Source organism: Denticeps clupeoides, unplaced genomic scaffold (genome assembly GCF_900700375.1).
Source record: "Denticeps clupeoides unplaced genomic scaffold, fDenClu1.1, whole genome shotgun sequence".
In the NCBI taxonomy this organism is placed as follows: Eukaryota; Metazoa; Chordata; class Actinopteri; order Clupeiformes; family Denticipitidae; genus Denticeps; species Denticeps clupeoides.
In genome coordinates this window covers 231,839-243,976 of record NW_021630036.1, presented here as the reverse complement: position 1 = coordinate 243,976, position 12,138 = coordinate 231,839, and the positions used below count along the sequence as shown (strand labels likewise).

Sequence of the window (12,138 nt, the reverse complement as noted above, 5' to 3'; positions counted from 1 at the left end):
ACGGACTGATTGATTGATGGAGTTGATTGCATGTTAATGAAATGCCAGCTTATCAAACTATTTTTTTATTTATTTATAGATTTTAAATAAATGGACATGGAACACCACAGTGGCAGAAACCTGAGGACAAACTCATCTTCTAAATGTCACACACACACACGTAGACACACACACACACACACACACACAGTGATGGCTGACTAAGTGACCTAGTTAAGGATCTACTGAAAACACACAACACACACAGCAACATTCCGGGATTCAGTAGATCTTCCAACATCCATAAATGACATTTCTTCTGCACCACGTGCTTTATAAAGCTGCTGAATATTTTGTGTTTTTCAACCTGCCGTTCCAGCATAAATACGCGCAGAACTGAGTATTGTACAGTTTACAACAGACAACGTAGAGAAGACGGAATGTGAGAACCCGCGTCCCGCGTCGCCGTCACTGTCGCATGTGTCCGTTATCTGACGCGCGCGTGTCCGCCAGGGAGGACAGGAGGACCGGACCGGACCCGACAGGACAGGAGGACCGGACCGGACCCGACAGGACGGGAGGACCGGACCGGACCCGACAGGACAGGAGGACCGGACCCGACAGGACGGGAGGACCGGACCGGACCCGACAGGACAGGAGGACCGGACCCGACCCGACAGGACAGGAGGACCGGACCCGACAGGACCGGAGGACCGGACCGACATGGATCCGTGGAGCGCAGCGCTGAGGTACGGAGACCAGGCGGGGTGGGACACCTGGACCCGGGTTCATTTACACTGCAACGCGGGCTTATAATTTATTACATAAAGTTATAATACAGACAGGATTTAGTGAATCGTTTAGGTTTAATTATTGTGAGTTGTGAGGTCACTGCCATATAAAAACGTGTGTGTGTGTGTGTGTGTGTGTGTGTGTGTTTACTCGTGCTGGACACTGTATTCTCTATTTGTTCAGGACATTGGTGGGAGGTGCGTGTGATGCACTTTGAGTCGGTCGCCAGGTCATCTTTGGGAGATGAAGGTCCATATCTAGTCTTCTGATGGACAGCTAGTGTGCTGAGATCTATGTGTAATATGTTATACATGTCAGTCAACAGACTGTTGATGGGCCACATTTCTCATGTTCTCCATGGTTCTCTGTGAACAATGTAGTCCCTTCTTTAACATAGCAACCAACATACCAACCTTACCAGCGTCAAGTTTGTTTGTATCACACGATTAAATTCCAGTCCTTTCCCAACTTCCTGTCTTACTTTCCATGGGCCATGTTCAGTCATCTTGGAAAGGAAGCTCGTCCAGGTTGGTGAAGATGAGGAAGTAGTAAAGGGGATATGAACTATGCCGATACCAGATAAGATGGTGCTGGGAATGCACGGTATGGACCAGGCCTGCAGAATCGTGCAGCAGACCGAGCCCAACTTTTTAATCATGCTCAGTATGACTGTAAAAATGGCCGTATTTTCCCACCACGAAGCCCTGGTTTACATGAGAAGACCGTGTTCTGGGGTGATTACAGCTATGTGTCAGAGGTGGGCCGGCTTGTTAACAGCTGCTTTAATGTGGAAGTTAATTATAGGGAGCACATCTCTCTCTAACTAGATAAGCCACCTCTGCTTTCAATCTGCGTGTGAGAGAGGGATCCAGCCTCATACACTGGCATGTGCCACACATGTGTGTCGGGGCAGTTGGGCTCCAAGGACTGAAGAAAGCACTAGAACAAAACATGCACTGATCCTTTTCCCAACTGTTCTAGTCTGGCACTGTGTGTGTGTGGCCTAGCGGGTAAGGAAGTGTGCTTGTAATCCCGAGCCACCAAGGTGCCACTGAGGTCCCCTTGATGAAGGTCCCATCCCCACACACTGCTCCCCGGGCGCCTGTCATGGCTGCCCACTGCTCACCAAGGGTGATGGTTAAATACAGAGGATGCATTTCACTGTGTGCACTGTGTGCTGTGCTGCAGTGTTTGACTTTTCTAAAAAAGATGTGCAGTGGTTGACAGAGTAAGTGTATTCAAGAAGTCAGCTGTGCTGGAACACAGCATGCCAGGTGGCAGGTTCCATGGCAGCTGTGCAAACACAGCAGGAGCCACGTGTGAAGGTGGAGGGGTGGCTGCCCTTTTAACAGTAATGCAATAGTGCATTATATTATCTGAGTAGTCACACGTACGTGTTGAGGGTGGGCGTGTCTGCTGTACAGGAACAGCAACCGATCAATAACCTGCAATAAACCCGTCTGAGTTGCACCATTTAACATGTTCAACGTTCTGGCCCCATTCGAAGTGAATAGAAAGCAGGTCCAGCGCGTACGTGCAAGCCCTGTTATAATTTATATATTATACCAAGCTTTAGTCTGAAGAATTGTGCGAGGAATTCATTACATTTTATTATTGACTGCCAGCTCTACTTATTAGACGGACTTAACATAATAAGAGATGACCAAGCAGCTCCCTGAGCGTGAAATTTCACAGTCTGGTCTTTCTTAAACAGAGAAAGACATCAGCAGAATTCAAAACTACTCATACGGTCAGGAGAGCATGATCACTGGATCTTGAGTCACTGTCGCAGATGACAAAAAATAGAGGAAAATAAGGATGTTCATCATCAAATGGAGGATAATAGAGGCCCTTTAAACTGGACAGGTCAGCTGTTTGTGTGGCTTCATGTTCAAGGCAGGGTCTGGCCGTGTGTGTGTGTGTGGTTCTGTGGGAAAAAGGATGGTTTGCAGGCACCCTGCTGCTGTAGTGTGAAGTACTGTGTGAACTTCCACTCCACCAGAGACGAGATCTTCCACTGACCTCATGCAAACTTTTCTGAGCTGGTCTCGGAATTTCGGACGCTCGGGCAAAACATTCCAGAACACAGCCACACCCCAATAGCGTGCAGCTTGTTAGGAAATATTAGGAAAAGTGTATTGGAAGTTGCACCCAGGGCCTGCTCTTCCAACTACTGGAATGTTGTTTTCAGAGTTTGAACACAGAGGATTAGGCAAACACACACACACACACACACACACACACACACACACACTGAAATCTTCTTCAGTAGCTTTAACTGAGAAACCTGTCTGAACGTGTGTCTCTCCACCCATCACAGACACACACACTCCTCCCTACCCCTGGTATATTTTACCCGAGGTAACAGGCCAAACGACAGTATAATAGAGACTGCTCAAGTCTGGGCAAGAAGAGCAGCCACGCGTACACACACTGAGACTTGTACTTGGAACAGATCAGCCTTTCAGGACTGGGAATGTGTGTGAGAGTGTGTGCACCTTCACGCCGCTTCTGTTTACCGCTAACACGGCACTGCAAGTGACTCTGTGTGTGTGTGTGTGTGTGTGTGTGTGTGTGGACACTCGGACTGGCTGGCTGGGTCCTCGACTGCCACGTCAGATGGCTGAACATGGGCTCTCGCTCCTGGGGAGAAGTGTTGAGCTCCAGCAGCAGGGAGAAGCTAATGCTATGGCTAATGCTAAGCTAATGCTAAGATAAGGAGAGTAGATTGTGGTGACTGGAGACCTGTTGAACTGTCTCTTACAGACAGTTTTTTTTTTAAAACTAAAGCCTTGGAGAGAACTGGAGCAAGATCATTTTATTCTTTTTTTTTGTTTTGTTTCCATTGAAACTTTGAGTGGAAAGAATGAGTGGATTTTTGTACAGAGGCAGGTAAGCTAAATGTGGTGTAGTTCTGTGGACACCTGTGGTATTTTTCAAGCAACATATACAGTTTATTTACATGCAGACGTATATTTGCACTAATGCTATAAAAACGTATGATTAACTCTGTCCGTGTTTTTTTTAGAATCACTGTGAAATGTTCATATGATTAATTTAGGGTCAGATGTGAAACATATGTTGTATATATACCATTCTTAGTGGACTTACTCTAGATTTATGTAAGATTTGTGTGTGTTGGTGTGAAATGGAAATGGACGTAAGTGTGGTCATGTGGATCTGAGGTATGATGATTGCCTCCCCAACCCATCATCTAGCGTGCTGACGATGATCTTCTGGGAGCAGGTGGTGTTTAAGTTCACTGCAAGCCTTTTCCTGCCTGTTGGTGTGTGTGTGTGTGTGTGTGTTTGACTCATACTGATCACACTCATACTTGCAGGACCAGAGACATGCAGAGACGCCGTTAATGCAAATCTATTCAAATACGTACTCACTCGTGCATTAAATTTGATTTCGTGCTTTAAGCACACAGTAGTGTTCTTTTGTGGACCCCATAGTCAGCAGACATTTTGCCAGATTTTATTACTCGATATTCCACAAGTGGCTTTCTGTAATGTGTAAAGTCTCCAATTATCATGAAGGTGAGAAAAAATATAGCCAATACTTTCAGGATTCAGTGTCCTGCACAGGGACACAATGGCAGTAAGTGGTGCTTGAACCTGGGACTTTTTGGTCTTTACTTTACTTTACTTTACTTGGCATACGCGACTTCAGGAGGAAGACACCAGCAATTCTCATTTGGTTTCTGTAGATTTTTAGTTACGAAACTCTGAGCCCTGATAAGGCCGAACTTGTCAGGAATAGAACATGCGGGGGAATTGTTAAGTGCTAGACGAGTTTTTTTTTCTTTTTGTTTTATGAGTGTGTGTGTTAGTGTGTTAGTTTTAAACTCGTTTGAAATACTTTTTGAACAAGCTGGTTTTCAAATGTTTCTTAGAGGTGGTAGTAGTCTCGGCTAGTCAAATGGAACAGGGCAAGTTGTCCTACCAGCCAGGGACAACGAAGGAGGACAGAGTCGATTGGGATCGGAGACCCCGTGAAGGGGGAATTTTTACTCTCATTGGTCTTCTGGTTCATAGGCGAGTTTAAACCCCACTAGGCCATTACCGCCCATGGAATCAGCTGGATAGATGGGCAAGACACAATTTCAGGCTAATGTCACAAGACGTAGGGATTTGCAGATTTATCCATGGAGAGCTGGATTGTTTCCTCCATGTCAGGACCTGATAATTCAAAAGATTCAAGATTCAAGATTCTAGATTGGTTTATTAACAGTATATACAGTATACCGTGCATTGAAATATTTTTCACACAGACCCCCCTCCTCCCCGCATAGTGCAGTCATAAAAGAAAAAAATATATATATACACACTAAACATTTAGACTCTAATTTGGTGTATTTCAGACAGGTCACTTAAGAAAACTGGTTTTATGGCAGTTTTATATTTGTATTAAATAAGGCCCTCAAAGTGCATGAGATTAATATAGCCTGACAACACATGTCTCTGTAACATTTTTAACTATTATAGCGAGCTTCAGTTAACAATCAGGAACACAGGACGAACATAAATCTCCAGTCCCAACCCTGGAATAATCATGACAATTATTCCCAAAAATATTTATTGATTGCGTACCGATTTTTGATTCTCTCACTCTCAGCCTTTTGTGTTTTTTTATTAGAAAATCCGCTGATCAGCATTTTGACATTTGTCTTCAGAAATGAGTTTATGAAAAGTTTATGCAACTTTCCTTACATAATAGAACCAAGACAACCAAGAGCCAGGGAGGTGTTGTGTTTTAAAATATTTATTTCTGAATGGTGTGTCATGCATCAATTTCCCTGAGGAAATGTGAAATAGCTTTTATCCACTAAATAAACACAGATGACTTTTAATTCATTAATATGAATTAAATAGTTGGAAGTTGAGATTTACAGCTGTGATATGAGAAGCCTTTGATGTTAATTGGACGCAGCAGGGTGTGTGATACATGTGTGTATCAGTGTGTAAACATGTTGAGAGTGTGTGTGTATAGTTGTAAAGGGGAGTGTCTGTGTGTTTTCAGGCATTATGGAGAGAACAAAGCAGGACGGCCCAGGAGCATGTGTGTTATGAGTGGTGAGTTTTAATCACACGCGCACACACACACACACACACACACTTACAGAAACACACACTTTTACACACTCACACAAACACACACACATGCACACACACACACACACACACACACACTCACGCACTTACACTTACAGAAACACACACTTTTACACACTCACACAAACACAGACACACACACACTCTCTCACGCACTTACACACACTCAAAGACACACACTTTTACACACAAACACGCACACACAGACTCACACACTTACACTTACAGAAACACACACTTACACACTCACACAAACACACACTCACAGACACACACTTAAACACATGCACACACACACACTCACAGACGCACACTTACATACAAACACACACACACACATGTACACACACTCATGCACTTACATACACTCACAGACACACACTTTTACACACTCACACAAACACACACACATGTACACACACAGACACACACTCTCACAAACACAGACACACACACACACTCACGCACTTACACACACATACAGACACACATACAGATTGACACTTACTATCTCCCTTTGTGACTGTTTTATGACGTTGGACGTTGTTCTAATTATGTTGGAATGAGTAAATATTTAAATACATATAAATGGTGAATACAGTGCTTCATTCTGCTGTGCTACATATTTTTCACATTGCTGGGTAAATCATTAGCACGTCTTAAAACACACTCACACACATTATTAGAGGCCTATGTGCAGTGTAATGGGTTTGTGCCGAGCCAGAAGAACGCTGCCAGCCTTCCTGATTATGCCCCGTGGGAGCTCCTCATTCGCTCTCACTTGGACAGAATAGTATAAAGGTTCACTATTGTCCACGTTGTCCACATGATTTCATTTACTTTTTATTTATTCATGGCGCCACTGGGGTGAACTTGTCTGTCTTTTTTTCCCCTCTGACACACAGACCTGGGGAGCGAGGAGGCTGAGAAGGGCCGCCCTGTCCAGACCCACAGCCTGCGGGAGTTTGAGCAGGTTGGTGTGTGGGTTTTGTCTAATTGCGTGTATTCCTGCTCTGACTGTTTGTTAAGCTCTTCGGCATGTGTTCATTGGTGTGTTGTATGTTATTCAGAAGTGATTTCAGTTGGTCAGAAAGGAGAAACTTTTATTCAGCAACATCACACAATGTTCATCTTCTACTGTTTAAGAATTTCACACAATACAACTCTGAGCACATTTTCTATCAATCCTCCCTCTTCCTATCACACACACACTCTTACACAGATAAACCCATGCAACACTTACAGTAGACACACACACACACACACACACACACACACGTACTCTTTCAATAATATCTCTCATTGGTCCATGAGAGAAATTGGAAGCATGTGTGCCGGCCGAGGGAATTGGAAGTGACCACAGAGAACACTTGAGCTGATGTGAGTGGAAGGTTTACGAATAACTGAGGCCATTAAAGCCTCTGGACAAATTAGACACCATTAGCTAGCCTGACGTGTTATTCTGCTCCCATTACGCGGGACAGACGGGCCGACAGGTCTCCTTCGCCGCGATGTAAATCTACCTCTTACGCTTCAGCCATTCAGGGGTCTTCGTATTTGCCTGTACGCATGTGTGCATTGTAGTGATAGGGCAATAAATATTATCATATTGCGTTTTTTACACATCACTTCATTTTGACATTTTCCTGTGGATTTTTTTTTAAATAATCTATTTAAATCATGTTTTTCCTTTATATTACTGCCTGCATGTGTCTGTCTTTGTGTGTGTGCGTGTGCACATGTGTGTGTATTCACGCTTGCTTGTTCACCAAAAAATAGGTCAGAATTTTCTGGATCAACTGCTGCATATGTCTGGAGGCAATGCTGGGTTATGTGTGTGTGTGTGTGTGTGTGTGTGTGTGTGTGTGTGCTTGATATTGCAGCAGTGGCTGTTGGCTGTCGTGGTTCTCTTTTTTCGTCTCTTGTGCCGTGTCCCCTTGTCTCGTCTCCTAAGCAGTACCATGTGCCTCCGCAGCTCAGTGAAACACACATGGAAAGCTTTGCGCTCCTTTCTTTCTTCTGTCGCGATGAAATTGGCTGTGATTGGAGGGTTATTACTCTCTGATGATACCTGATACAGTTACTCTGAATTACTTTCATTTCCAATCTTGCAGAGAGAAAGAGCGAGAGCGCGAGGATGGACAGAGAGCGGATGGGTTTGGGGTCGTGGGGATTTCTGGCTCCACACGTAGGATTAAAACCTCTGTCTGAGTTACTTTTGCGCCCCCTACAGTCGCTTCTTTTCTTTTCTGCATAAAGAATAGGTAGTAAACAGTAGGGTAAGTACGAACATAAGCACTAATTAATCTTATTAAGCCTGCTTTTGTGATGTATGTGTGTGGATTGTGAATAGAAAAATGCTAATTTTTCCATCCATTAAAGTACATTTCTGAGCGCAATCTAAACTAACGACCGTAAGGTGAAGCGAAGTCCTCGGAGTCGTCATGCCTTCCTGTCAAAATCCTGTCTGGCTGAACAAAAAAATACTTTCAAGTCCCCGCGCGGACCCGCTGACACGGGGTCACTGTAAATGAGAGGAATACGGGTCCATGGGCAAATTCCCAGAATGCCTCACTACACGCTCGTGTGACCCCTGTGAGGTGAAATCGGATTTGCTCTGGCCGCTGTAATGAGACTGCGTGTGTGTTTGTGTGTACTAGAATAAATTCATAAGTGTTGTGCATTTCAACATTTTTTATGGTTTCCTGGGGCCGTATGGGAACAATTACATCCAGAGAAAATATGGAGGGAAAAAGCAGAGTTTCTTTTTTGTTTTATGAATTGCATCGGCACTCGGTGGCCTAATGTTGCAATTACTGTACAATAAAGTCATGCTTTCACCCGAGGTCTGCGAACCTACAAACCCCACGCAGGCCATAAATCCTGCCATCCCTGCAGCCAAATTGTGCTCTGAAACGGGATAATAACGAAGAAAATGCTCGAATTGGCGGATTTAATGAGACCTCAGATGATGAATGAACCATGGATGGAATTCTTGAGTGACAGTCGGATCGCTGCAAAGTGTTTATTTTTTTCTGTTCCAAATGCAAACCGGTCGGAATCATGGGAACCTTTTAGGTGACTGAGCTGATGCACACATGTTATGAAGGCTCATGATGGCTGGCAGCGGGGCAAAATGTGAAAATAAATGTGATGATTGTGCGTTTGCCTTTGTAATTTCTTTATTTTGACCTCATGACTCAACTTCAGAATGAACTGGATCGTAATACGCAGTCAGCAGCCGCTCTCTAGTTGCATCAGCCGAACGTTTTCCCAGTTGCTGGTACCAAAGCCGGGTTGAAATCTGGATATTTTAGCTCATAAACTGCTGTGAAACGTCGAGTTCCCACTCCTGCCTTTTGATTGTGACCTCTTACCGTTTTGTGTGTGTGTGTGTGTGAGCAAGTAATCCAATTTTCAGAATAGCTAATGTGTATTTTAATGACCTAACTTGAGTGTCCTATGGCCTTGCAAAAATATTTTCACTGCCTTGAAACTCACGAATTGGACCATCAAACCTGCGTGAGTGTGTGTGTGTGTGTGTGTGTGTGCGTGTGTGTGTGTGAGAGAGAGAGGCGCTCTCGCTCTGGCACTCTGACAGTAGTATGGAGTGTGCTTGTAAATACCGGCCCAATTACCTGTAATCCCGCAGTAATAGGAAACAGACGCGGCCTTATTTCATTTATCAGGAAGGTGGAACCCAAACGAGCGGCCTGTGTTTCCCCGGGGGTGTAAAATAACCTCGCCCAGGCTGAACCGGAGGGTTTAATGCCAGTGTGGTTTCATCATGTCCAACTGTGGACTTTTTAGGATCACAGCCGCACTCTTCTCATTTCAGGAAGTGCCTGGGGTACGCTGCATTCGGATTGGCTGGTCGTCGGGCAATGTAGAAAATAAAACTTGGTAATCAAGTAAAGATGTCATCCATGCTGTGCTGACGTCTAGAGGTAAAATAATGGTACACAGGACCCCAACGTTCTTACTTACCGCTCTGTGGTGGAAAGAATGGTATAAAATGACAGCAGCAGGACCCAGAACCTGAACATTGCTCATGCTAAGCTGACCATGATGCAATTGTGCACACAAACAGGCACCACCATTGTGTTGTGTTGTATTTGTATTGTATTACTATTATTTTTATTAATTCAACTGACCTGTAGACAACTACATTGTAAAACTGGGCTTTTGATACACTTCTGCGTTTGCAGCTAATACACTTAGTTCATCGCGTCTGCAAACTTGTCCCACTGTTCCAAAAGCCAAGTGACACAGATAGAACCCTGGGACAACTATTTAATATAAATACACGTGCTTCCCAATCCAATGAAATGAATTCTGCACTCCCAGCAGCACCACCATTTATTAACTTTCTTTATGAATTATGTTTTCATGTGTGTGTGCCTTTATGTTTTCTTTTTGTAATTAATTGCATGTCTGTGTGTGTGTTTTTTTGTATGGTCTTGGTAAGGTCTGCCCCCTGGTGGCTGGAGTCAGCACAGCGCCGCAGGTTTAAACAGAGACCATGTCTCACTCAGCACCTGCTGTAATATTTGTTATTCTTGTGTATGAATCTGTCTGATGCGTTAATAACCCTCGGCGTCAACCGAGGAGTGGTTTTTGTGTATGTGCTGACAGTACACAGGCAGGCTTGTGGAGGACGAGACTGCTTTGTGTGTATGTTCGTAAATGTGTGTTCATAACCCACCCTCCCGCTGAGAGATGGGGGGGAAAGAAGTGGTGATGTGGTGGCTTGTGGGAAGGGTCTGAACCTGATACTGTAATTTAGTGAGGGGTAAACATGGGGAGACGGAGCCAGGACGGTCCCGTTTGACGCAGTGAGACGACCGCGAGACAATCTCAGCTGAGGCCTGCGCTGCTAACCAGACCGTGTTCTCTGATGCAATAATCATAAAAGTCACGAGTTTCAAAACTCCGCTTAACAAATTTTATATAAAAAGAATAAAGTTGGTGTTAAAAATTAGAACCCAATAATGGATCATCATAAAAACCACTACGATGTTGTAGCTGGTCTTAAATACACAGAGACTTCTTAACAGTACCAGATTTCCCATTTTGGAATGCTGGTACCAGTTTAAAGAAAACCAGGCAAAGCACAACAGCAGCACAATAAGAAGGACATTCAATTTAAAGGTGCAAAACTACTCCATGGCTTGGTTTGTAGGGTCACAGTTTCATTTGGGTTCGATTTCACACATTAGGGACAAGAAAACACATATATTTTTGTATTCTGTAGTTTTGTTGCAACAATCACCTTTTCTTACATCCGTAGATTTGATCATGGATGAAGACAACTTTGTTTCATAAGAAAGTGCTTCTCAGCATATTTAAAGTGTTAAAATATTAAAATACTAGCGTATTAGCATTATTCACAATATAAACATAAATTACTTGTGTTTGCCAGGTTAGCCCCTACAAACATTCAGCTGTTTAAATAAAAATACTTTATTTTACTTGGCTTTTTAAATGTTAGTTGTTCTTCTAGCAACAAATCGGTTCCAGGAACAATTGGTTCCGGGGCAGTGGTGGCCTAGTGTTCCGTAATCAGAAGGTTGCCGGTTCGAATCCCGATCCGCCAAGGTGCCACTGAGGTGCCACTGAGCAAAGCACCGTCCCCGCACACTGCTCCCCGGGCGCCTGTCAAGGTGATGGGATAAATGCAGAGGACAAATTTCACTGTGTGCACCGTGTGCTGTGCTGCGGTGTATCACATGTGACAATCACTTCACTTTACTTTCTGTTGATGGCTGATCTGCAGACTCCTCAGTTTTGCTGTGAAAAGGACATTTTCTCCTGATCAGAAACAGGATGATGAGGGAGGGACAGAAGTGTAAAGTTGATTTATGGAAATGAATAAAACCGGGCAGTGGTTTTTGTACCAATTTATTAATGTTTTTCCATCCTTATTATATATCCACGTTCTACACATAACAGACATACAAATATCAGACCTTGGGATCAGTTCACCACTGTGTTCTGGGCCGTTCCCTTCTCCCCTCTTTGTCTCTTGTCCCCCCACTCCGTCTCCAGCGCTCTCTTTTTCTTTTTTCCGTCCCTCCCTCTCTCTTCCCATAAATGAGCTCACTTAATCTCTGGCCGTCTCACAGGACTCACACCTCTGAATGCATTTTAGTGAGAAGCAGAGGAATGGAGAGCCTCAGATCTCCGGCCAGCGGAGAAACGCCTTGGCGTGGTTTCAGGGAGTCTCCGCCCACTCCGGCCCCTCCCTGCC

At 44.2% G+C, this 12,138-nt stretch overlaps 1 protein-coding gene across 3 annotated transcripts in view; it reads left to right on the top strand.

Annotated features, from left to right (window-relative positions):
- Positions 1-243: 243 nt before the first annotated feature.
- Positions 244-12,138, top strand: part of LOC114781151 (myomegalin-like) — a 30,674-nt gene continuing 18,779 nt past the window's right edge. The window contains exons 1-3 of one of the 3 annotated variants that reach the window (XM_028967879.1): positions 244-728; positions 5,797-5,849; positions 6,794-6,861. In XM_028967879.1, coding sequence (XP_028823712.1) covers positions 703-728; positions 5,797-5,849; positions 6,794-6,861 — 147 coding nt within the window. In that variant the 5' untranslated portion in view covers positions 244-702. Of the gene's footprint in view, positions 729-3,144; positions 3,664-5,796; positions 5,850-6,793; positions 6,862-12,138 lie in introns of those variants that run through there. The other 2 variants (XM_028967878.1, XM_028967880.1) reach the window with 2 other exon arrangements.